This window comes from Larus michahellis, chromosome 7, assembly GCF_964199755.1.
Source record: "Larus michahellis chromosome 7, bLarMic1.1, whole genome shotgun sequence".
NCBI lineage: Eukaryota > Metazoa > Chordata > Aves > Charadriiformes > Laridae > Larus > Larus michahellis.
The window spans coordinates 43,133,125-43,152,336 of record NC_133902.1 but is presented as its reverse complement, the minus strand read 5'-3'; the positions used below and the strand labels follow the sequence as shown (position 1 = coordinate 43,152,336).

Sequence of the window (19,212 nt, the reverse complement as noted above, 5' to 3'; positions counted from 1 at the left end):
CAGCCCCAGCCCGGGCGGAGGAAACTCCATGTTGTAACAAAGTTTCCTCCGCGGCGCCGCTCCCGCGCCCGCCGCCCCGCAACGCCGCCGGCCCCCGCCCCGCCTCCCCCCCCCTCCCCCGCCCCCCCTCGGGGGGCAGCGCCGGGGGGGGCCGCCCTCTCCCACTGCCCCCCCCCCCCCCCCAACCTTCCCCCCCTGCCCCCCATGGAGCACCAGTCCATCATCGCCCAGGTTAGCAGGGAGGAGGGGAGCGCCCCGCTGCAGGAGAAAGGTAACGCGGAGCGGCGGGGGGGAGGAAGGGGGGGGGGGGAAGGGGGGTTTCCCCTCTCCATCCCCCCTCCATCTCCCCCACCCCGGTGAGGGAGAGGGGGGAGGTCGCCCCTCGGGGGTCGCCGCCATCCGGGTGTGATGAGCTGCGGGCGGGCTCAGTCTGCCCCGCGCCTGCCGCTGCCCCAGGATGCGCTGGGACACTGGGGGGGGTCGAAGGGAGGAGGGTTGTCGGGGGGGCGTCGTGCCCCATGTTGTCGTCCCCTCCCCCCCCCGCCCCGAACCCCGTCGGTGACCCTGGGGTGCTCGGGGCGCCGCTCGGGCCGCGGCGCTCGGCGTATCTGCGCTGTTTCCTCCGGAGCCGGGCGGGGGGGTGCAGGCAGCGCCGGTGGGGAAACTGAGGCGGGGAAAGTGTGGGGGGGCGGGGGCATAGCCCCGTGTCCGGCCTCCCACCCCCGCCGCCATCCTTCCACCGGTTTGGCGGGGAGCGCTGCCCGTCCCGCTGCCCGATGTCGGGGTGCTGCCCGCCGGCCTGGGGAGCTGGCAGGGCCGGGGTGGGGGGGAAACGGTGGGAGCGGGGCCCGTCCCCAGGAGCGAGGGGGGGGGCCCTGCCCCACGGGCGCCCCGCGTTATCCCTGGCCCGGCTGCTGGGGGCGGGGGGGGGCACAACCAGGGGGGAGCTGCGGCCCCTGGCCCAGGGCAGCCCCGCTACCGGCCGGGGCTGGGGGCAGGATCGGGCCCGCGGGGCCGGTGGGGAAGGGATTGGAGGCGCCGCGCTGCCCCCGGGGCGGGCGGGAGCGGCCCCTCTGCCTCAGTTTCCCTTTGATCCGCCAATGGGGGCTGCGGGAACGGCGCCCGGGGGCGGGCGCTTCGCCCTGATTGGCTTCTCGCCTGCGGTTACGCTCGAGCCGGCCAATGAGAGGGGAGGGGGCCAGGCTGGGGGCGGGGCAAAAGAGCCGCTGTAAGCCCCGCCTCCCCCCGGCCAGGCTCCGCCCACGGGGACACCCACCCGCCTGGGGCCGTGCCCCCCCCCCCCCGAGGTCCACGACCACCCATCCCCCGGGGCAGGACCCACTGTGTTATTGTAGGGTCTCCGGCCGCGTGAGGGGGACCCAAGGGGGGGGGCACCCGTTTGGCGGCGGTAGGGGGCTGTGGGTGGTCTCCAAACCCTCCGGGTGGGGCAGGAAGGGCGGCCGGATGGGTGCCAGGGGACGATAAGGACGTGGGGGGCTCGGGAAGGGCCCCCCCCACCACCTCCCAACACCCCGACCCCGGCTCACCCGCTGTGCTTGGGGAGGGGGGGGAAAGATGGGACCCCCGGGGGTGCCCCTGACCCCCCCGTGTCCCCCCCCCGCTCCCCCCAGGTACCCAGACCCCCGCCAAGAAGCCACGGAGCCGCAGCATCCTCCAGTCCCTCTTCTGCTGCCTGTGCCGGGATGAGGGGGAGCCCCGCGCCGGCACCACCAGCGCCCCGCTGCTGGTGGAGGAGAACGGGGCCCTGCCCAAGGTACCCCCCCTGCCCCCGGGCACCCCCTGCACCCCCAGCCTGGCACTGGATGGGGGGGGGACACAGACAGTGCTGGGGTGCCCATCCCCTGTGCCAGGATGGGGGGGGTGAAAGGGGCTTCCCCCCCCACCCCCAACTCTGTGCTCTCCCTCTGGGTGGGCAGGAGGGGAGGGGGTGTCCCTCGCCACCCCGCTGACCCCCGGGTTTGCTTGTGCCCCCCCGTCCCTGTCCCCACAGGCTGCCGTCAAACACCTCCTGCCCGAGATCAAGCCGCAGGACGCCAGCAAGCTCTGCGTGGTCATCGACCTGGACGAGACGCTGGTGCACAGTTCCTTCAAGGTGAGGGACACGCCGGACCACCCCCCTTCTTTCTGCCCCATGTCCCCCCCCCCACCCCGACCCTCCACCTGCTCTGCTTCCTCCCCTCCCACTCTCGGGCACCCAGGACCCTGCTGGGTCGGATGGGGTGTCCCCGCGAGGGGACAGCGGGGCTGGCAGGGGGTGCGTGGTGGGCAGAGGGCAAGGCAGCGTTTGGGCAGGGGGTGCCCACCCAGCGCTGACCTGTTCCCCCCCCTCCCTCCCCGTTCTCTCCCCAGCCGGTGAACAACGCCGACTTCATCATTCCCGTGGAAATCGATGGCATCATGCACCAGGTAATGGGGGGGGGTGCCCAGCAGGAGGGGGGGCACGGTCCCCTCTGCCCCCTTCCCGGGGAACAGGAGATGCACCGAGGGGCGTCAGGGTGCCGGGGCTGGCACCTTGTGGGGCAGAGGTGGGTGCCCCTCTTTCCAGGGGGTGGGGAGGTGGAAGGGTGGTGGGGGTGGTGGGGGGGATGTCCTGGCCCGGTGCCCTCCTGCAGTGGCCGGTCCCGGGTTCAAGTAATCCAGGATAGGCTGTGGTCTGGGCAGTCAGCCTGTTCTCGGTTACTTGGCTCCGGAGCCGGCCGGACACTTCGCTCTGGATGTGCCAGCGAGGCCGTGGTCGAGTTCCCCAGCCCACCTGGGGGGGGTGGCATCCCCCCCCCAGCCCACTCAGGAAGGTGGCATCCCCCAGCTCAACGTGGGGTGGTGGCATCCCCCAGCCCACGCAGGGCACTCCTCATGGCACGGGGCACGGGCAGCTCTCTGCCCCCCTTCCCCAGCCACCTGCTGGGCTTGGGGACCACGTGTGTCCCCTGGGGTGGCCGGGTTGCCAGCGCGTTGCCCTGTGCCCCGTGTGTCCCCCCCGCAGGTGTACGTGCTCAAGCGGCCGCACGTGGACGAGTTCCTGCAGCGCATGGGCGAGCTCTTCGAGTGCGTGCTCTTCACCGCCAGCCTGGCCAAGGTGGGTACCGTCACCTCCCCACCCCGCCATCAGCCACCCCTGAGGTGGCACGACCTCTCCTTGGCTGCCCACCCATGGGCAGCGCTGGCCCCTTGTCCCCTGTGGGCAGTGACGGTGCCTCCCCCCAAGGTGCTGGCCAGGGAAACTGAGGCATGGGGTGAGCTGGCAGCGGTGGAGAGCTGGGTGCCATCGTCACCGTGGGGTGGTCACGGTGGCACGGCGTGCCTCGGTGACCCCGCTTCCCTGCCTGCAGTACGCGGACCCCGTGGCTGACCTGCTGGATAAATGGGGGGCTTTCCGAGCACGGCTTTTCCGGGAATCCTGCGTCTTCCACCGCGGCAACTACGTGAAGGACCTGAGCCGCCTGGGCCGCGACCTGCGCCGCATCATCATCGTGGACAACTCGCCCGCATCCTACATCTTCCACCCCGATAACGCCGTACGTAACCCCGGGGTGAGGCTGGGGGGGGGGGGACGGGACATGGAGGGGGATGTGGTGGGGGCCCCCCCCACTTAGCCGCCGCGCTGCCCGCAGGTGCCGGTGGCCTCCTGGTTCGATAACATGGCGGACACGGAGCTGCTGGACCTGCTGCCCTTCTTCGAGAGGCTCAGCAAGGTGGAGGACGTGTACGCAGTGCTCAAGAAGCAGCGGACTAACAGCTAGTGCCCCCCCCCCTCCCCGGCACCGCCGTGGCAGTCGGGTGCCTTATTTTGGGGAGCAGGGAGGGGGGGGGGTGTTCCCCCCGGTGTGCCCCCCCCCCCCAGCATCGTCCTCCCCAGCCCCGGTGGGTGCGGGTGCCCTCCCTGCCCGCTGGTGGTGGGAGATGTGGGTGCCCCCGCCGGGGACCTGGGTGTCCCCCCTTCCTGCGGAGGAGGGGGGGCCGTGGGTAACCCGCTGCCTTGCCGTGCTGGGGACCCGTTAGGGGGGGGGAGTTCCAGTCCTTCCCAACCCCCCACAACCTGTGTCCCCCCTCCCCGAAACGGTTCTCAGGTCCTTTTCCCCTCCGTGTCCCCCCGAGTGGGGAGGGGGGGGGGTCAGCAGCTGCTGCTTTCCACTGCCTTTGGGGGGACTAGACCCCCCCAATTTGGGCTCTGCCTGCTGCGGGGGGGGGGCGGAGGCCCTCGGCCCCTGTTTGCAGGGGGATGTAAGAAGGGTTCACTTCTCCCTTACCATCCCCCCAAAATGGGGGGGGGTGTCGTATTTGCCTTGGTGCATGGGGCTGTTGTCACCATACCCTTAAATCTGCCCTTGGTGCAGCTGATCACCTCGGGGGGGGGGGGGGGGGGGGCATGTCCCTACCCCTCCCCTGTGCCTTCTGCTGCCCCCCCGCCTAGGGGGGGTGTTTTGGGGGGGGCAGCCTGGCCTCAGGGCTGAGTCCCTGGCCACAAATGCCCCGCCACGTGCCTTGGGACACCACGTCTACGTGCCGCCCCCGTCCCAGCCCTACAAGGGGTGTGCCTGGGGGGGGGTCTCTTAACTCACCTCCTCCAACCTCGGTTTCTTCCCATGGAGGCGGGGGGGGGAGTCTGGTGGCCTCCTCCCTCCCCAGTTACACTGTGTCAGTGGGAGCCACTCCAGTCACCAGTGGGGGGGGTTCCTTCCGTCGTGGGGGGGGGCATGCACCCCCTCCCCATCCCTCTGCAGCTTCACTAAAGGCTGCGACTCCCAGGGGAGAGGGACCCCCGTACCAGCCTTAGCGTGTCCCCCCCCCCCCCAGCCTTACTCCAGCCCCAGCCCCCCAGATGGGGCAGGGGTGGGGGGCACAGCATGTCGTCCCCCCCCACCACCTTCCTGCAGCCTGGGGTTACCCTGACCCCCGTGGGGTTGGGCTTGTGCCAGGGTGTCCCCCAGCCTCGAGGGGATGGGGGGGGTCTCAGGGAGGGTTTTTTTTTTGAGGGGGGGGGGAGCTGAGCTCAGCCAGGCCTTTTTTAGTGTCGCAATATGGACAATGTTTCATATATTTTTAGGGGGAAAAGCAACGGTTTCCCAAAAAAAAATCATGGGTGCCTTTTTACCGCTGTGCCAGGGAAGGGGGGGGGGCAGTATTGGGGAGGGCGGGGGGGATGCGAGGGGTTTTATCTCTCCGGTGCTGTCTGGCCGGCTCCTGCCGGCACTGCCCTTCTCCAATGCTGGGTGCCAGGGGCAGGTGGGGGTCCCCCCATGCCCCTGCCTCCACCCCCTGCCCCATGGTGGGGTGGGATGGGAGATGCTGCGGCATCCCCGCCCCCGCCCCCCCCTCCCCCCCCCCCCAGACCCCCACCTGCCCCTCCAGGAGGGTTGAACTCAGCACTTTATATTCGACAAGTCAAACGGCACCAGCGAAGCCCCCTGCCCAGCAAGCACCCGTGGGTGCTGCAGCCCCCACGCTGGGCACCCTTGGGGGGCCCGGGGGGGTCTGGAGGTGGCAACTGGGGGGGCTGGGGAGGGCTGGGGGACCAGATCCAAGTGCCTTCATGTGATTAAAGCTGTCAAACCATCTTGGAAAGGGGTTGTCCTCTGTGTGTGTGTGCACGTGTGGGCACGTGCGTGTCACTAGTGGGTATGCACAGGGTGGGGGGGCAGAGACACACGTCATCCCCACCCCGGATCCCCTAAATAACCCTGAGAAGGGGGAGTGCTGGGGGAGCACCCTCGGGCTGCAGAATCGGGGGGGGGGTGTCATCACTTTCCCGGTGCCAAGGGAACACCCTCGTGCTCCAGGGCACCCCCCAGGCTGCCCTGGTACCCCCATCCTAACCCCTTTCCCCTCCTCCTGGAAAAAAGACCCTGATGCCACGGTGATGGGTAATCTGCCCCTTAACAAGGGGGGAGCCTGAATTTACCGTGTGGGCTGTGCCCCCCAGCTTTGGGCTTGTGGAGGTGAGTGCCTTTGGGGGGGGGGGGTGTGAGTGTGTGTCACAAGTTCTCCCTTCCTCAGTTTCCTCCGAATAAGGCGTTAGATGCCCCCCGGATAGACTGGGGGTCACTGTGGGGGGACTTGTGTCACCCTCTCGGGCAGCGTGCTGCAAACGTGCAGGCAGTGGGGGTCCCTTAGCTGCCCCCCCCCCCGCCGTGCCCTCATTGGCTCCATGCCTCCCCTCATTAACGAAGTCTCTGTCCTCCCTGATGGCTGCACTAATTACTGAGTTCATTAGTGGCCCAGCATGTCCGGCTGGGGGGCCCGGGGAGGGGGCGAGCCCTCTGGGGCTGGCGTGGGGTCCCCCCCCACCCCTGTGCCACACCGACGGGCTCAGCCCTGGGACTCGGCCACCGAGCGGAGAGCGGCCACCTGGGTGGCACACCCCACCCAAAACTCAGCCCCACACACACCCCCCCCCCCGCCGGGGGGGTCTGCACCCAGGTAAGGGACCTACGGGGACACTGGTGTGAGGTGCAGGGGTTGGGAGCTGGGTGGCATGTTTGGGGTTTTGGGGGGCCGGGGGGGGAGGGGGGAGCAGAGCCCATCCCCGTGGCATCAGGGCACCTGCCTGGCGCCGAAGTGACGGCCGGGATGCCGAGACGTCCAGGACGCTGGTGGTGAGGGCTGCTGGCTCAGCAGGGCAGCCGAGATAAGGCTGCAGCAATCCTTCAGGGCTGGGGAAGAGATAAGAGCGGGAAGGGGAGCCCTGGGGAACTGCTGGGACATCCCCCACACTCCCAGCTTTATGTCCCGGCCCCCCCCCCCCACAGCCCCCCCAAACCCCATTTGGGGCTGGGAGCCACTGGGCAGGACTCCATTCTCTCTGCCAACAGCAAAGTGCCACCCATTGGGGCTGGGGTTTGGGGACACGGGACAGGACATAGGGTGGTGGCACGGCTTAGCCGTGCCACCACCCTATGTCCTGTCCCGTGTCCCCAAACCCCAGCCCCATCCCTGCGCCCCCTTCCCATCCCCAAGGCTGCAGAGACCCCCCCCTTAATGCAGGGAGGCAAAGCCCATCAGGCAGTGATCCAGCTGGGGGCAGGGGGGGGCACAACTTGGGGACGGTCCCATGGGCAGGGGAGTGATGTGCCAGGTAACGGCTGGGACAGGAGGACGCGTGAGGTGGAAAAGTGATGCCCCAGCGAGACGACGCTGCGTCGCTGGTGGCACCAAAACCCCCCCAAAAACCCAAAACCAAATGGCTTCGTGCTCCGTGGCCGGGGAGGGTTTGGGGGTTTTGGGGACCAGGGAGCGGAGGGCAGTGTCAGAGCCCATCCCTGTGGCATCAGGGCACCTCCGTGTTTGTGGCTGACACCCCCGCCCCGGTTGAGCTCATTGTTATCACTTTGGGAAACCTTTTTTTTTTTGGGGGGGGGTGGGTGGTGGTGGTGGTGCAGGCATCAAAAACCCCATCACCGTGGGCTCGGTGCCAAGGAGAGGACAAGAGGGAAGCAGGTCTGGGAAGCTCAGCAGGTACCACCCTGGGCACAGCAAAGCCCGTGGGGAGGGTGCCCTGGGTTGCCCTGTGCTGCAATAGCACCTGGATGGTGGGGGGGGTGGGGGGGCAATTACCCCATGAGTAACGGGGCTCTTCAGGTGCCGTGAAGCCTCGAAGGGCCGTGGGGACCTTGACACTGGGCTGTTCCTGCCCTTATATGGTGAACATAGGCTGGGACAGGAGGGGACAAAGGTCTCCTGGGTGCTGGCACCCCGAGCACTTTGCCTAGGTACGCTCACCTGTGCCCAGCTCCGCAGGGAAGGTGAGGGGCTGGGGCGGGGGGGGGACGACAGGGAGGTGGGCATGGGGCGGCGGGGGGAGGCAGTGCATCCCACAGCCACCACCGCTCCTGGCACCGGGGTGGTGTGGGGATGGGGCTTGGGGACCCACCCGTGCCCCACCTCGGGGCTGTGCTGGGGGGATGTCACACGCCACACCCCACCCCACCCCCCCCGGATCTGCGGGACGGGATGTGGGTGCTTTTGGGGCAGCGCAGTGGGACCAGGAGGGGTTTTGTGGGGCTGGGGGAGCAGAGACCTCTCCGTGGGCGCTGCTGGCTCTCCCTGCCAGGGCACACGGGGTGGGGGGCTTTGCCCAACGCTGTCTCCCCGAGCTCCCCCTGCCCACTGCCCGGCAGGGATGGCTGCGGGCAACCTCAGCAGCACCGGGGCTGAGCCCTGGCACACTCGTCACCTCTGTGGGGAGGGGCTGTGCCCTCCCTGGGGGGTATGGATCCGGCAGTCCGGGAGTTGGGGGGGGGTCGGGGGCTGGAAGCGGGCAGAGTGTGCTTGCACACGTGTGTGTGTGTGTGTGCAAGGCCACCAGCAGTGGCCATGCCACGCTGTGCCATGCCGTGCCATGCCGTGCCGGGCCCAGGCTGAGCGGGGGCTGGTTCCTGCTGGCGCTGGGGAGGAGCAGGTCACAGCGGTGTCATCCAGCTGCGGCTGCTGCGTTGGGGACGCCCTGCACGGCCCTGCCCCGTGCCCGGGCACAGGACAGGGCACCGGGGCGCTCGGGGGACCCCGCTCCTGCCCACCGCAGACCCTGGCACGGAACTGTGACAGCCCCCCGTTAGCCACGGTGTCAGCCAGGCCGAGGGCTGGGCAGGGGATCCAGGGGGGTCCCCTTGCTCCGGACGGGGGGTTTACAGCCCGTCCGGCCGCAGAGCGGGCAGGGCAGCAGATGGCACAGCAGGCTGGCTCCCTCCCAGCTCTTAACGACACCGCCTGCCATTAACGAGGGTGTTGCCGATGCCTCGGCAGGTCCCCTTGCGTGCAGCAGCCGTCACCATGGTGGAGCTCAGCACCAAAGTCAAAAGGACGCTTGACAAGACCACGCCGGGCCTCCAGATATGGCGGATTGAGGTGGGGACAGGGGCACGGCCTGGGCACCCATCACCCGGGCACCCATCGCCGGGCTGTTTGGGGGGGTGGGGGGTGGCTGCGGGAGGGAAGATCTCCCCCTTTGTGTCCTCAGTGCCTGGGTTTGGGGGTCTCAGTGCGGCACCCAGGGTTAAACCCGCACAGGTTTTGGGGCTGGGGTGGGGGGGGTCCCCGCCAGGGCTGATGTCTCCCTTCCTTCTGCAGGACATGGAGATGGTGCCAGTGCCCACCAAAAGCTACGGCAACTTCTACGAAGGGGATTGCTACGTCCTGCTGTCGGTAGGGCAACCTGGGGTCCTGCGGGGGATCGGGGATGGGCTCTGCCCCGTGGAGGGGGACTGGGGTGCAGGGAGGGATGTCCCTGGCTGGGGTGGTCTGGGGACAGGGGGGCTCTTCTAGCAGGGACCTGTGTCCTGCAGACACGCAAGACCGGGAGCAGCTTCAGCTACAGCATCCACTACTGGCTGGGCAAGGATTCGAGCCAGGACGAGCAGGGGGCAGCTGCCATCTACACCACCCAGATGGACGACCACCTGGGCACGGTGGCCGTGCAGCACCGCGAGGTCCAGGGCCACGAGAGTGAGACCTTCCGTGCCTACTTCAAGCAGGGACTCATGTACGTCGGTCACTGCCAGGGACCCACTCCCACTGTGGGGGGGGGACCTTCTGCATGCCCCGCCATGGGGACATCCCCAGAGGAGATGGGGACAGCCCTGTTCCAGTGGGGTGGGGGAGGCAGGAGGAGGATCTGGAGCTGGTCTTGCTCCATCCATCACCCACGTGGGCGGGTGGGTGGCTCCCCGAACACCTCCCTGCACACAGAGGTGGGAGGGGACCCAGCTGGAGGGGAAGGGGCATGCCCAGGGCTCACACCATATCTATCCCCTGCCAGCTATAAGAAGGGTGGGGTGGCCTCAGGCATGAAGCACGTGGAGACCAACACCTACAACGTCCAGCGCCTGCTGCACGTGAAGGGCAAGAAGAACGTGACGGCAGGAGAGGTGAGTTATGGGGTGCGGGGGAGTCCCTAGCCACCAACCTCTACGCAGAGATGCTCTTTGGGGTCAGGATCAGGCCAGAGGACGGCATACACAGCTGCCTTCAAGTAGGGGACAGAGTGGGTGTGGGGCCACCACCGCCTTGCCTCAGGAGCAACCTCTCCCCGAAAAGCCCCGCTTGGGGTAGGGAGGAGGAATAGAGGCATCAGCTCTGAGCCAGGGCAGGCGGGGCCTGCGGAGCCAGGGGGACCCGGGTGTCCTGCTGCTTGACATCCCCCCAATCCCATCCTGCCGCAGGTGGAGATGAGCTGGAAGAGCTTCAACCAGGGGGATGTGTTCCTGCTGGACCTGGGCCAGCTCATCATCCAGTGGAATGGCCCCGAGAGCAACCGAAACGAGAGGCTGAAGGTATGGCCGGGGGGGTCCCAGGGTCCCCCCGCTGGAGGAAGGGGGTGACGGGTCACCCCCTCCTTGATCTGGGCTGAGCCCTTCTCCTCCGGGTGCAGGCAATGATCCTGGCTAAGGACATCCGGGACCGGGAGCGCGGGGGCCGTGCCAAGGTGGGCATAGTGGATGGTGAGAACGAGGGCGCCTCGCCGGGGCTCATGCAGGTCCTCACGCATGTGCTGGGCGAGAAGAAGGACATCAAGGCAGCCATCCCTGATGACAAAGTGGATCAGAAGCTCAACTCCTCCCTCAAGCTCTACCAGTGAGTTGCTGGGGGTGGGGTGCCTGTGGGGGCATCTCGCAGGGTGCCAGAGGGACCCAGCACCCATTTCTGCTATATCCCACAACTGCTATCCCCATGGACAGCCACCAAGAGGGGTCAAGGCCACTGCAGGGATGGGGACAGGTCTTTTGGATGCAGTTGGAGTAAGGGAGTCCCTGGTGCTAATAGGGTTGATACCTGATGGACAGATGCTCATGCAAGTGTGACCTTTGGATACGGTGGCAATGTCCCTGGGTGGCCCCATCAGATCTGACACTCTTTTGTCCCTCCTCATGGCCATGAGTGAGCTGCATGGCAGGGCAAGCTGCAAACCAGGTTGCCACCATGGCAGGGCAAGAGGGTCCCTGGGTACCACCTCTGCCATGATCAGGGTGGGGAAGGAGATAGGGAGGGAACGCCCTCACCCAACCCTGCCACCCCAAGGTGGGGGTGGGGAAGGGGTTTTACAGATCCGTTTCAAACGCCCTCTCCTCTCTTTTCCCCTGCCAGCCTCTCCAATGCCAGCGGCAACCTGGTCATACAGGAGGTGGGGATTCGACCCCTGACTCAAGACATGCTCCTGCATGAGGTCTGTCACCCATGGGAATGTTTGGGGGTGCCCAATTTCCTTGGCAGCTTTAACTCTTCAAAAGCCGTGGCTTCGCCCACCAGATCGGCTTTTGAAGCGTTAAACCTGCCCAAATTCCCAATTTCTGCTGTTGTCTCCTCCCCAAGGACTGCTACATCCTTGATCAAGGAGGTCTCAAGATCTTCGTGTGGAAGGGCAAGAACGCCAATAAGGAGGAGAAGCAGCAGGCGATGAGCAGGGCGCTGGTGGGTGCTGGGTTAGAGGTCGGTTATGGGACATCCTGGCTGCTCCCTGGATGCCAGACACCCTGTACCCATGTTCTGGGTCTGAATCCCCCCAGGGCTTCATCAATGCCAAGAACTACCCAGCCAGCACCAGCGTGGAGACAGAGAATGATGGGTCTGAGTCAACCATCTTCAGGCAGCTCTTCCAAAAATGGACCGTCCCCAACCAGACCAGCGGGTTGGGCAAGACCCACACTGTGGGCAAAGTGGGTGAGTGTCCCCCTCTGATGCTGCAGGACTCCCTGGATTGGGATCAGGGTGGGCTGTGGGGGCCCCCATGGCCAGCAGGATGTGTCTCAGCCCTCTGTCCTTCCCCACAGCCAAGGTGGAGCAGGTGAAGTTTGATGCCACCACGCTGCACGCCAAGCCCCAGATGGCCGCCCAGCAGAAGATGGTGGATGATGGATCCGGGGAGGTGGAGGTAGACTGGCCAGGGCAGAACATGGGACCTTCTTGGGCACCCTCCGGGCTGCACTGGGGGATGCCATGGGGCCCAGGGGCTGCAGGGCAGGGAGATGCACCAGCCCTGGCAGCAGAACATCCCTGTCCCACCAGGTCTGGCGTGTGGAGAACCAGGAGCTAGTGCCTGTGGAGAAGAAGTGGCTGGGACATTTCTACGGCGGGGACTGCTACCTGGTGCTCTACACCTATACTGTGGGGTCCAAGGTGAACCGCATCATCTACCTCTGGCAGGTGAGACTCACAGGTCACTGACATGTGGGTGGGGGACAGGGACACCTCCTCGGACTGGGGGTGCTCTATGCATGACCCCATGCGAATGGCATGAGGGTTCCCTTTTCCCAAGAGGGAAAAGGGGGCCGTGGTGGGCGCTGAGCCCCGCTCTGACCTGCCCAGGGCCGCCAAGCCAGCACGGACGAGCTGGCTGCCTCCGCCTACCAAGCAGTCATCCTGGACCAGAAGTACAACAACGAGCCCGTGCAGGTCCGTGTCACCATGGGCAAGGAGCCGGCCCACCTGATGGCCATCTTCAAGGGCAAGATGGTGGTGTACGCGGTGAGTTTGGGGTTGTCGGGGGGGAAGCCCGCAGGTGTCTGAACCTGTGGCACTGGTGGTGACCTCCTGTCCCTGTCACTGCAGGGTGGCACCTCACGGGCAGACAGCAAGGAGCCCACGCCCTCCACCCGCCTCTTCCATGTGCATGGCACCAATGAGTACAACACCAAGGCCTTCGAGGTGGCCGTCCGCGCCTCCTCCCTCAACTCCAATGATGTCTTTGTGCTCAAGACCCCCAGCTGCTGCTACCTCTGGTATGGTAAGGTAGGTACCGCCGGGCTCCGGGGTGGGTGCTGCCACTCCCAAGAGAAATGCCCCCATCTCCTCTTCCTCCTCCTTGGCGGGGGCTGGTGATGGAGCAGCCATGCTTGCTCGGCAGGGCTGCAGCGGGGACGAGCGTGAAATGGGCAAGACGGTGGCTGACATCATCTCCAAGACGGAGAAGCTAGTGATCGCAGAGGGACAGGAGCCAGCTGAGTTCTGGGTGGCCCTGGGGGGCAAGTCCCAGTATGCCAACAGCAAGAGGTACCAGCCCTGTGCCAAGGGGTCCCTTGTCCCTGCTCACCCTCAGGGGTGAGATGGGCCACCGGTCCCCAAGCCAGGTGAGCCCCTTTCCTACCACCACCACCACTGCTTTTCCCGCTCTGCCAGGCTGCAGGAGGAGAACCCCTCTGTGTCCCCCCGTCTCTTTGAGTGCTCCAACAAGACAGGCACCTTCTTGGCCACAGAGATCATAGACTTCACCCAGGATGACCTGGAGGAGGATGAAGTTTACCTGCTGGACACCTGGGACCAGGTGAGCTGGGGGGGAAACACCTTTGATCCCACAAGCTGATGTCCCCGGAGCGGATGGAGAACCTGCAGCGACCAGAGGTGATGGGCTGGGAGGCTGAAAACCCCAATGTGCCTGGCCCCATGCGGTTTTTTTCCAGCCCCCTTGCTCCAGTGATGGCTGAGGATGGACTCCCAGTGCCCTTCCCCATGGACAGATCCTGTGTGCCCCCAGCCATAGGTCAGGCATGGCCCCAGAGGGCCCCATCCCACCCCAGTGGTGGACACGGTGATCCTGTTGCAGGTTTTCTTCTGGACTGGGAAAGGCGCTAACGAGTCGGAGAAGGAGGCGGCAGCAGTGATGGTGCAGGAGTACCTGCGGACCCACCCCAGCGGGCGCGACCTCGACACCCCCATCATTGTGGTGAAACAGGGCTACGAGCCCCCCACCTTCACTGGCTGGTTCCTGGCCTGGGATCCTCTCAACTGGGACGTAAGTCGTGGAAGGGGCTGGAAAGACCAGGGGGGACCCTTCACAGATGGGAACCAAGTCTGGATCTGGCCCCAGGCAGCATCTCCAGGGCAAGGGCAGCAGTTTGCCTGATCCCTGCCTGTGCCGAGGGGCTGAGCGCTTTTGTCCCCTTCCCAGGACAAGAAATCCTACGAGGAGCTGAAAGCTGAGCTGGGGGACGAGAGCAGCCTCGGGCAGCTCACCTCCGTAAGTGGCAGAGGGAGAGAAGGTGGCCGGGGTGGGAGGGGGCACAGAAAGCCCCTCTGTCCCTTGGCAGGTGGCATCAGGAGCTGCAAGGACACATCCTCCAGTGCGGGGACACCTGCAGCCACCCTGGTGCCTCCATTCCTGGGGACACAAGGCAGGCCCTGATGTGACCCTGTCCGCCCCGCATCCAGGTGCTCACATCCAAGCAAGAGATCTTCACCTCCACCACCACCCTCCTCCCCGACAAACTGGAGACCTTCCCCCTGCATGTGCTGGTGAACACCTCGGCCGAGGACCTGCCGCGGGGCGTGGATCCCAGCAGGAAGGAGGTGAGCCGAGGCCGGGGGGGCTGCTGTGGGGGGGAGACGGACCAGGGAAACCCCCCCGGCTTTAGCTCAGCCTCCTCTCTCCTCCCCCAGTACCACCTCTCCGACCAGGACTTCGAGGCTACCTTCGGCATGAAGCGCGCTGCCTTCAGCAGCCTGCCCCTGTGGAAACAACAGAAACTCAAGAAGGACAAAGGACTCTTCTAGGGCAAGAGCCTGTGCCCGGGGACGGCCCCACCTCCTTATTTTTATTAAATAAAATATATTTGGAGAATGGGGCTGCGTCTTCCTCCCCGACGCCTGGGTTCAGCCCAGTCGTGGGGCTTATTCGGCTAAGAGACAGGGCACAGGGGGATGCGGGTCTTGATGGGGCACCGAGGCAGCACAGAGAAGGACCCTCAGCTCCTTCCTCTCCAGGTCCTTCACCCTCACTGCCCCCGGGGGCAAGGCACAAGCTGGCCCCCCCGGGCACCCCCATCCCACCCCGGCAGCTGCAGCTCAGGACTAAAGGTCTGGTATACAGGTGGAGCCGCTCCCTGCGTTATCACGTGAACCTCAGTAAACACATGCGATAACAAAGGTAAAAGCGACAAGATACAGGCACGGCACGCATGCGGGGACGGCGCCAGCTGGGGACAGTCACCAGCAACCACTCGTCCTTTCTCCTGGGACAGGAGGAGAGCACTTCCCTGCTACTTGGGATCCAGGGGGACCTGGAGAGGGGCTGAGGTTCCCCCCCAGGGACGCGTCTCCGACAGGGAAGCTGGGATTTGCATGTGCTGGGTGGCGCTGAACATACACACACACACTCGATGGTCCCGGGCAACTGAGCAAAGTCCCAATGGCAAAGGCAGGGCGGAGGTGCGGTGCCCACCACCAGCAGCAGCGCAGGTGGCACGGAAATAAGATCCCAAACCAAGAGAGGGTTAATAAAGAGGTTTTAATTTCACCAAAAAAAATAAAATTAAAAAAAAAAACCAAACTATCTATACATCATTTAAAAAGGGAGTGGGGAGAACCCAAGAGCAAAAACTGTAAATAGAGAGGAACAGGTCTGCTAAAACACAGAGAAAAGTGCTGCTCCACATCAACAGTGTAGAGAACCAGAAAGTCAGGGTGCAGGCAGAAACCGGCAGCAGCCACCCCGCAAGCAGGCACGGCTGGAGTCCGGCAGCAGAGCTGCCAGGGGTCCTGCACCCCTTTTTCTCTCTTTGGCGGGTGTTTACAGGGATAATTAGCTCCATTAAAAAGAAAACAATGCAGATGAGTTATTTCCAGTCCCCCCCATCCCGAAGCACAGCCATCCCCACGCGCCCCACGCTGGGGTGAACCGCAGCAGGATGCGCTGGGCTGGATATCGGCCCTTCCTCAGGAAGCAGGATGGGAAGATGCACAGGCGATGCTTATCCAGGCGGCACAGGAGGTGGAAGGCAATGCCATGGCCGCAGGCATCCAAGAGCCCTGCTCCTCCTCCCGCTCAGCTCCTCGCAGCGGTTGCAGGCTGCCGCACCAGTCGGGACACCAGTCCTTGGTTTGCAAAGGCTCTTTGTGCAGCCCTCGCCGGCCAGGGCTCCCCAGGGACCCACGCACACAAGCTCCAGTTCATCGACACGGACAGTTTTGCACCTCTTGGAGTAGGGGAATAAATCAGGACCCAATTATCGAAGTGAAACAAGGGAGGGGCAAGGTTAATGGCACGATGGGAGTTCCTTGCATTTATATGCTGCATCACGCTTGGACTAAACTAAGCTGACTCAGGAGCGGGTAAATGTTTAACCACAACTCCGTACGTCTGAAGAAGAGCCTGCACGTGTGCAGGGACCGCAACTGAACTTCTCCACCCCCAGGATGGGTATCCCACCAGGAAGGGATGGCCATACTGAATCCACTGCTGGGACAGCATGAGCAGTGGGAACATTACAGCTCATCATCAGCATGCTCCTTGAGGATCGCAGCGTGTCCCTTGAGGATTGTACCCCCATCTTCCTCCCCGCCGCTCTCCGACAGGGACACAACTGGCTTCTGCAAGGAAGGGACTCCACGGACACTCCTGCCAGAGTGAAGGGGCAACTGAGCTGCCGTACACCAAGTGAAAAAAAAAAAGCTTAAATTAACAGATGTCTGTGAATTCTTAATGGCTGGAATAATAAGCAAGAACTCTTCATAAAACAACGAACGCCGGTTTCAAGCATCAGCTTTCACACCTCGACCCAAACAAGAAGTGGTTTTAAACAAAAGTTAGCGCACTGAAAAGTCGGGCAATGTTTGCTTTTATTATAAATTAACTGGAGTGCAGCATCTTGGAAAAACAACCTTGCCACCCAAAAAAGCAGAGCTGACTTCTGATACTACAGGAATACTGGTTATTTACAGCACTAGCATAGGATGCACTTGGGGAAAACAGATTTGCCCTCTGGACGGAGCAGTCCCTTCATCACCTTCACGGGGGCAACCAGCAGAAAGGACAACTCCCACGTCACCGCCTCTTCCCATTGCCCAGAATTCTACCAAAATTAGTATCGACAATAGAAAAGTATAATGCTTTGTAATAAATTAACATATACACCCACCCGGGCTGCATCTTACAAGATCAACGCTCTGCCATGTTTACAACCCAGCGTTGGCTCCTAGCTCGGAAACCAGAAAGATGTCACCCTGACCAGGCCCACCCCGCTCATCCGACAACGTGGACTGGAAGGTCAGTCAGTCTTGTCACCACGCTGGGGTCCCCAGAGTACTTGGCGTGGGGAGGACGACCGGCGGCTGTCATTCATGGCTGCCCACAGAGGTGAGAAGAGGCCACTGAGGCAGCATCTCCCTTGCCAGCCCCCCAGGATCAACTCCAGTGTGGAAGTGCCCATGAAAGAGGTGCCTGCTGTCTCCTAAATCCATGGTTTTGTCTGCTTTGCTTCAGCTGGTTTATTCCTGAGAAACTCTTAACGATAGTTTAAAAAACCCAGAAGCTATCTTGACAGCAAAAAAAGGTGGCTTTTTTTGTTTGTTTGTTTTTCTTAAAAGAAGTATTTCACCTCTCAAACTCAAGCTGCAAAAATCAGAACTAGAGGCCAAAACAAAAGCAACTACTCCGCTTAACAGCAAGAATTTCTCTGAAATGAGACGTCTGCTCCTAAGTAAGGGCGAAGGTGCTGAAAAAATGAACTCCCTGGGCTTTACCCTCCCTGCTGAAACAAGCTATAGAAGGAGAATCATGCCTCTAAATCCAATAAAATGCAACACTTCTTCCTAACAGTGTTCTGTTAATGCAGAATACGGGCTTTCTGAAAGCTTTCCACCTGGTTTAGTTTCACAGTTTGAGCACTCTGCACTCCTCAGGAAGAACAGAGGCAAAGCTGCAGTAAAAACCCTCTTGCCCTGGGATACGGGAAGACCAAGGCAAGACCATGACGGCTCAATCAAAGGGCGATTCAAGTGCCAAGCGCTATTCTGCAGGCCCTTTTCCCACCGTTCCCGTTTCACAGTGACCCAGGCCTGCGTGGAAAGGGCAACGCTAGAACACTCTTTCCCTCTCGGAAGATGACAAAGCGGCCATTGCTTCACCTCTGGCTACTGCTCTCAGCCTGCTCCAGGCATTCTCCTGCCCCCAGAGTTACATCGAAGCAGCCCCAAGCGATCAAACTTCAGCGCGAAATACTGCGCGCACCCAGAGAGAGACATCTCCTCTCCAAACGGTACTCATGCCACAACCTTATGAAGAAAATGCAATCAAATAATAGAACTTGTAAAACAAAAGAAATCACATATATAATCTCACATCTAAAGGAGGATGACAGTGAATGGTGTAAAAAAAAAAAAAAAAACAACAAAACCAAAACAACCCGACAAAGCTGCCACCAGGTATGCAATACATTCTACAGCACCGACAGTTTGTTTCCTGGAACCGTATGTAAATAGCGGAGCGCTTACAAACCCATGAATGTCAAAACGCATCAGCCTGAGTGATTCCAAAACGCCTGTCAGCGAGATGACCGGCAAGAGCGTACTCAGTGATCCGGGTTTCCAGTGAATATTACTAACACAACACACGCCAGGTTACAGAATCTATTGCTTAAATTGCTCTTGGAGGAGAAGAAAAAAAAAAAAAGCCAAGTGATATGTAAATCTTCGCCACTCACGTCTCACAGGTGAATGGGCTTTTAAAGTCGAGTCTCTTTTTGCACTTTTTTATTTTATTTAAATCAGTTTATGAGCAGCTGTAGTCTTGTGGCTTGATGCAACTCTTTAAGGCTCCATGCTGACAGAATTATTTGAGGAACAAATAAAAACTTCACCACAGGAGGATCGCTCTGGGATGTCAAGGTTTAAACGCATGGTTCAGGCCCAGGACTTGCACAGATGGTTCAACAAACCGAGCGTCCCATATTTCTACCTTTTGTCTCTTGTTTTGGCCCTGAGCTGTTTGTTACTCCTGCGTGTCTGGCACAAGTTCAGAACCTTCCTTGTTCCTCAGGAGGAACAAGGTGTTTTACTCTTCACAGAGGCTGACGAACCGATCTTCCTACTTCCGTGCTAAGTGGCTGTGCATTTTTTTCTGTTTCTAGTAACTCATCGAAGATATCCCTAGGACAGAGAGAAAAAACAATAGTGAAACTTATGTACAACAAGCTGCTACATAAGACAGCCCTGAGGGAATCGGCAACTGGATTTAATCCACAAATGCAAGCGTCACGGATCCTGTCAGAGAAAGGTGTCTTATCTGGCATCTCTAAGCAAGGCTCCTTGAATCCTAAAGCACCTTTTTTTTCATTTATTACAATGAATAAGGTCAGTGGTAAGCCTCAGAGAACAGTAACAATAGTGAAAATAAGTCCTGATCAGAAGCAACACAAGACAGTCTGTAACATCCTTTATTAGAGCAACCAGTAAAGACAGAAGAAGGGGCCACACTGAGGTACAAAACCCCTT

At 62.3% G+C, this 19,212-nt stretch overlaps 3 protein-coding genes across 5 annotated transcripts in view; 2 read left to right on the top strand and 1 right to left on the bottom strand.

The window, feature by feature from the left end:
- Positions 1-5,346, top strand: CTDSP1 (CTD small phosphatase 1). The gene is made up of 7 exons (XM_074595682.1): positions 1-271; positions 1,632-1,774; positions 2,012-2,113; positions 2,371-2,427; positions 3,005-3,097; positions 3,351-3,536; positions 3,633-5,346. The coding sequence occupies exons 1-7, from the start codon at positions 205-207 to the stop codon at positions 3,759-3,761; spliced, it is 777 nt and encodes a 258-aa protein (XP_074451783.1). The 5' UTR covers positions 1-204; the 3' UTR covers positions 3,762-5,346.
- A 1,059-nt stretch (positions 5,347-6,405) lies between these two features.
- Positions 6,406-14,560, top strand: VIL1 (villin 1). Of its 2 annotated transcripts, XM_074594334.1 has the most exons (20): positions 6,406-6,438; positions 8,761-8,862; positions 9,085-9,159; positions 9,300-9,496; positions 9,773-9,881; positions 10,176-10,286; positions 10,385-10,587; positions 11,098-11,176; positions 11,323-11,421; positions 11,517-11,670; positions 11,781-11,881; positions 12,016-12,153; positions 12,316-12,474; positions 12,559-12,738; positions 12,854-12,999; positions 13,126-13,270; positions 13,550-13,738; positions 13,895-13,963; positions 14,155-14,292; positions 14,383-14,560. In XM_074594334.1, exons 2-20 carry the CDS (start codon positions 8,788-8,790, stop codon positions 14,494-14,496), a joined length of 2,481 nt encoding a protein of 826 aa, XP_074450435.1. In that variant the 5' UTR covers positions 6,406-6,438; positions 8,761-8,787; the 3' UTR covers positions 14,497-14,560. The 2 variants fall into 2 exon arrangements, with proteins under 2 accessions (XP_074450435.1, XP_074450434.1); XM_074594333.1 differs by lacking the exon at positions 6,406-6,438 and having other exon boundaries at positions 8,749-8,862.
- Positions 14,561-16,543: 1,983 nt separating this feature from the next.
- The window catches only part of USP37 (ubiquitin specific peptidase 37), a 36,031-nt gene continuing 33,362 nt past the window's right edge, over positions 16,544-19,212 (bottom strand). For both annotated transcript variants that reach the window (XM_074594624.1, XM_074594625.1), the window contains exon 24: positions 16,544-18,867. In XM_074594624.1, the coding sequence (XP_074450725.1) occupies positions 18,780-18,867 (88 nt within the window). In that variant the 3' untranslated portion in view covers positions 16,544-18,779. The remainder of the gene's footprint in view (positions 18,868-19,212) is intronic.

What these genes read in the sequence shown, in the direction of transcription:
- VIL1 (XM_074594333.1), top strand. Translation starts at nt 8,749, where the DNA reads ATGCCTCGGCAGGTCCCCTTGCGTGCAGCAGCCGTCACCATGGTGGAG. An exon ending in TACTTCAAGCAGGGACTCAT is followed by an intron (nt 9,497 to 9,772) that starts GTACGTCGGTCA and finishes ATCCCCTGCCAG; the next exon opens with CTATAAGAAGGGTGGGGTGG. An exon ending in GCATCATCTACCTCTGGCAG is followed by an intron (nt 12,154 to 12,315) that starts GTGAGACTCACA and finishes TGACCTGCCCAG; the next exon opens with GGCCGCCAAGCCAGCACGGA.
- CTDSP1 (XM_074595682.1), top strand. Translation starts at nt 205, where the DNA reads ATGGAGCACCAGTCCATCATCGCCCAGGTTAGCAGGGAGGAGGGGAGC. An exon ending in AGAACGGGGCCCTGCCCAAG is followed by an intron (nt 1,775 to 2,011) that starts GTACCCCCCCTG and finishes CTGTCCCCACAG; the next exon opens with GCTGCCGTCAAACACCTCCT. An exon ending in TCACCGCCAGCCTGGCCAAG is followed by an intron (nt 3,098 to 3,350) that starts GTGGGTACCGTC and finishes CCCTGCCTGCAG; the next exon opens with TACGCGGACCCCGTGGCTGA.